The following is a 5,313-nucleotide window of genomic DNA, read 5'->3' as shown; positions in this document are numbered from 1 at the left end:
TTTATCATATATAAATATTTGTAAATAAATTTGATTATTAATTTATTTTAGATTTGATTAATTATTTTATTACAATATATTTAATTATTTTAATATCTAATTATTTAATCAAATAAAATATATGAATTATTAATATATATATATATAATTATTAATTTAACAATTAATTTTTAGCTAATATTTTTATTACCATTACCAATATAGTACTAAAAATTATCGTAAGATACTAAAACTATGATAATAATTATTTAATAGAGACAAGAGAAACAGCTCACAAGCTGAATAAACTTTTTTAGCCGTAACCACCCAACCAACAAACACAAAACTCCAAGACACTCTCTAGTAAGTGTAACTGTCATAAACTTTTTTTTTTAATCAGCCAATCATTGGACCAGTAAATTGTCCCTTAAAAAAATTATATAGAAATCATTGGAAATTATGTGACTACCGTGGAAAGAATAAGAAAATGCCAAAGAATTCTTCAGAACCATACGCACTGGAAATCCACGTGGATGATCTGTAGTTTCCCACTATAAATATTCAATGAAAACATTAAGCTTCTCCAAATAAAGCAAACTTTAATTTAATCCCAAAACAAATAAAATAGAATTTAAAAGCGAATATTCAATTTGCCGGTATAAAATGTGTTTTAGTTTCTTAATTAGAGATCTCTATTTTATATACTTCGTGAAAAAAAAATCTTCCGCATACTTCAAAATTAATAACAAAAAGAAATGATTATACATTTAATTTATTCATTAATTTTTTTTATATTAAAGTAGACAAAAACTTTTATATTTAAAAGAATTTAATTTTAATACATTGTCTATACAGATATTTAGTTACAACATCTTTTTAGAAGATTATTTATACAACTAATACAAAAATTAATTATTTTTTATGATGTAATATTACATAAATGAATACACATATAAAATTAATTTATACTGATCTTATGTTAAAATTAATTTTTAATTTTTAAAAAAATTTAAAATAAAAATTTTAAAATTTATTTTATTTAATATTGAAAAAATATTTTAAAATTTTAGATTTTTTCCAAATATAAAAATAATCTTCTTCATTATTCTATATATTTTTTCAAATATAAAATAATGATTCTTTAATATTCTAAAATCTAAAGTTAGTAAAAGAAAAAAAAAAAAGTTTATCATTAACGAACGTGTCACAAAAATTAGGCCTTTGGCCCTTTGCCGAGAAAACGTCCAGGGCGCGTAACAAACTTTCGGGGTGTTGGCAGTGGCACCCTATATAACTCTCCCTTCCCTTTCTGCTTTCTGTTACGATTTCATTACTACCATTAAAGCTTACGCTTTCGCTTCTTCTCCTCTCTTTTCTCTCATCTCGCCATAATGGCCGCCAAAACCATCCTCGTCACCGGTGGAGCGGGCTACATCGGCAGCCACACCGTTCTCCAGCTCCTCAATGGCGGTTTCAAGGCCGTCATCGTCGACAACTACGACAATTCTTCCGAAATCGCCGTCGAGAGGGTCAAGGGACTAGCTGGACAATTCGCCTCCAACCTCTCATGCCATAAGGTTTTCGCCGCCGCCACTCTTTCTCTCTGATTGGTTGCTCTGACTTTTGATTTCTTGTTGCATTGTGTTTCCCAGGGGACGATAATTCTGGTTTTGGGGTGTTTTTTATTTATTATTTTTTTTTGGGTTTGGATTTGTTTATTTTGGTTTTATGTTAGATGCCGAGCATATTTCACCTTGAAAATTGTGGTGGGTCCGACTGGGAAATTAAAAGTGAAAAAGTTTTTTTGGTGCTTTATTCCGTGCCTTAGTAAATAGAAGGACGGTGACAGCTTCGAATTTTCGAAATTATGTGTGTATTTTGGAATAACTTGGTCCCAAGTCTGTTTTACAATTGAATTTCATGATGTACTTTTCTGATGTGATTTGATTACGCAGAGCGGCTTGTTTATTCCGTTATTGGATCCCGTCATACTCTGTTGCTTTCTATCACGTCCAATTTTATTTACAAACACTATCCAATTTTGATTTTGTTGAGCTATCTTTACTGTTTTTTTTTATCCCTCTGAAGTTGTAGACACTGGTTCTGAGATATTACACATAAATAAAGTTCAGTTATCTGGTGTGCGTGGGTGGTTTATATGGGCAATTTCGTATCTAGTTCGTTATGATTATGATAAAAATAAATTTCAATTATTTTTCTCACTGTAGTTAGACCTCCGGGACAGAGAAGGACTTGAGAAAATTTTTGCTTCCACAAAGTAAGGACATTTTTTAATTTTCTCCAGTATAAGAATTTTATTTACTCCTTCATTCTGTGCTTCATGTTCTCTTATTGATTTACTTGATCACTTATCCTACACTTTTAACTGTTTCTGGTATTGATATCTATTTCTCCAGGTTTGATGCTGTGATACATTTTGCTGGACTGAAAGCAGTAGGTGAAAGTGTGGAGAAACCACTGTACTACTTTAATAACAACTTGATTGGGACAATTGTGCTACTTGAAGTCATGGCTGCCCATGGATGCAAGAAGGTAAGCTTTTGGTCTTTAATTATTGGCTTCAACTCTGTGAAGGGACATGAATTATAGCCACCTTGTTTAGTCCTGTTAATGAGAAAGTATCAAGCCATTAATTTAGTTTAAGATGAGCAGGGCAAAGTGATTATATACTGATTTTTTCCTTCTTGAATGGTTCCAGCTTGTGTTCTCATCTTCAGCCACTGTATATGGTTGGCCAAAGCAGGTCCCATGTACAGAAGAGTTCCCTTTGTCAGCAGCGAATCCATATGGACGAACCAAGGTATAGCTAACTGGCTCAGAAAGTGTTAAGGCATTTGTTAGTAGTGATACCGGAAATATGGGAAGCTTGGGGAAAAAATTGATTTTGATTTAAATTTAACTTTTATGCTAGGCTTGTACAAAACATGTTTGTAAATTTGCGGTACAGTACTGATAGTAGTGTTGGCTTGGAATTGAGCAATGATATCTGATAAGAGTTGTCTTTCAGCTTATGATCGAAGAAATTTGCCGTGATCTCTACCAATCAGATCATGGATGGAAAATAATATTGTTGAGATACTTCAACCCAGTGGGTGCACATCCTAGTGGAAATATTGGTGAGGATCCTCGTGGAATTCCAAACAATCTCATGCCATTTGTTCAGCAAGTAGCTGTCGGCAGACGCCCTGCACTGACAATTTTTGGAACTGACTATAAAACAAGCGATGGCACTGGAGTATGTCTCACTATCTTTGGCTTGTTTTACTAATCTTCTCCCTTGAAAATTGCGAGCAGAGCTCATTGCATGAGGTCTGTTAGGCATGCATTTCCATTCCTGCCCTTTGATTTCTTCCTAGGATCTTACACATTGATCGTATCTTTTTCTCAGGTTCGCGATTACATTCATGTTGTTGATTTAGCAGATGGCCACATAGCTGCATTGAATAAACTAGAGGATCCTAAAATAGGTACTTTTCTTGTTTCATCATTTGGTTCTATATTAAGTGTATTGGCTTTGTTAAACTCTGCCAGTAGCAATGGTTGGGAACTGATCTTTACTAGAATCCAGTTTTATTATTTATTATATTTTCATTTTATGAAATGATATGGTGGATTGTGGTTAAATTTTTTACCGTGCATTCACAGGTTGTGAAGTTTATAACTTGGGAACTGGAAAGGGGACGTCAGTTTTGGAGATGGTCAAAGCTTTTGAAAATGCCTCTGGAAAGGTAACAGGCTATTGTTCTGTTTCTCCTCTGTGATATGTTGTTAACTTGTTACTCTTTTTGTCTTGTGAAATTTCCAACTTGAATTCGGTGCCACTGAGCGGTGCATGCTCATTTATTTAATCATTTTCTCCCTTCGTTGTTTGGGATCTCAAAAACAAGCACATTCATAAGATGCAGGAAATGAAAAACCTGTGAATAACGCTGCAACTTGGTAGCTTCATTGATTGCCTTGTCATGCATAATATCCAATATCCTTTGATGCATTGCTGAAATAAATTTGTTTGGATTATATGGCGAATCCTTGAGACCTTGACTTGCATGACTAAAATAATTGTTGTCTACTGTTCAGAAAATTCCACTTAAAATGGCTGATCGGAGACCTGGTGATGCTGAAATCGTTTATGCATCAACAGATAAAGCATCAAAAGAACTCAATTGGAAGTAAGTATTTTATTTTAAGCCTCTCTCTGAGTAACATTTTTTAAAAAAATATATTACTTCTCTAACAAATATATTTCCCGTGCAGGGCAAAATATGGCATTCACGAGATGTGCCGTGATCAATGGAATTGGGCTAGCAAAAATCCTTATGGATACGGATCTGCAGACTCTAAGAATTGATCCTATTGCGAACCCTGTGACACCATAGGACCCTGCCTAATTCAGCTTCTTTTTTTTTTCATAATAATTTTTTTTCCTTTTTCCCATAGCCATTATAAAGGTGGAAAGTACATTCATAACTATAATTTCTAGTTGCGTAGTAAATAAGTAGTGGTTTATTTCACAATAATTTAAAGTTTCTATAGGTTCTGGCTTACAGGCATTTATTGATTGAGGATTCTTTCATGTCCTTCAGCGTGATTGAATCCTTTTTTTTAATCTTTTTGTAAATCTAAACCACACATTTTAAAGTGTGACTAACAAGCTATAATTTAATCTTACCTCATTATTTCATTCTAAAGTTATTCTGAGAGCATCGTATGTTTCGAATCACCTTCCCTTTATGTTTCTCTCTGATTTCCTTTAAGCCGTCGGTGCGCGAAGAAGACAATCTCACAATTCGGTACTCTCCATTTTAAATTCAGTCAAGATAAATATAATGGAATCAATTACTAATAATTGAGCATTATCATTGCAAAAATGTTGAATTTCAGTAAATCTAAAATCCATTTACCCGCCGACAGTCGCATATGATTGAGTGGTAATTCATTCCATAGTTACATTTGCGGTCATGCAAATAAAATTAAGAGAAAGTATGGGAAACAAGCTAATGAACAATGTGAATGACAAACTACTATTTTATGATTTATATTATGCTCAATTGAGTGGTTTTTATCAAGTCTTTGTTCACTTATTCATATAAATTGTATGGTTTTACAATTCCTCTCTTATTCCTTAGTATATGTGAAAATATGTTTCCTAGATCATAAAATTATTAATTTTATGTGTCCTTTATTACTATTCGATGCCGTGATCCGTATGTTGAGTATTTTCAGGCTTTATAGGGCAGGAATGGCTTAGAGAACAGGAAGGAAACATGCAAAAGTGGAAGGAACGCGCGAAAATGAAGTTTTGACGGAAATGAC

The 5,313-nt window shown here is 33.1% G+C and overlaps 1 protein-coding gene across 1 annotated transcript; it reads left to right on the top strand.

Annotated features, from left to right (window-relative positions):
• The first annotated feature begins 1,220 nt into the window (after nt 1–1,220).
• LOC107479730 (UDP-glucose 4-epimerase GEPI48) lies at nt 1,221–4,919 on the top strand. Its single transcript, XM_016099839.3, has 9 exons — nt 1,221–1,556; nt 2,208–2,257; nt 2,397–2,532; nt 2,699–2,800; nt 3,008–3,235; nt 3,389–3,467; nt 3,646–3,728; nt 4,078–4,169; nt 4,255–4,919. The coding sequence occupies exons 1-9, from the start codon at nt 1,371–1,373 to the stop codon at nt 4,346–4,348; spliced, it is 1,050 nt and encodes a 349-aa protein (XP_015955325.1). The 5' UTR covers nt 1,221–1,370; the 3' UTR covers nt 4,349–4,919.
• The last annotated feature ends 394 nt before the right edge of the window (nt 4,920–5,313 follow it).

Source organism: Arachis duranensis, chromosome 3 (assembly GCF_000817695.3).
Source record: "Arachis duranensis cultivar V14167 chromosome 3, aradu.V14167.gnm2.J7QH, whole genome shotgun sequence".
NCBI classification, from domain to species: Eukaryota; Viridiplantae; Streptophyta; class Magnoliopsida; order Fabales; family Fabaceae; genus Arachis; species Arachis duranensis.
This window is presented reverse-complemented; position numbering and strand designations above follow the sequence as displayed.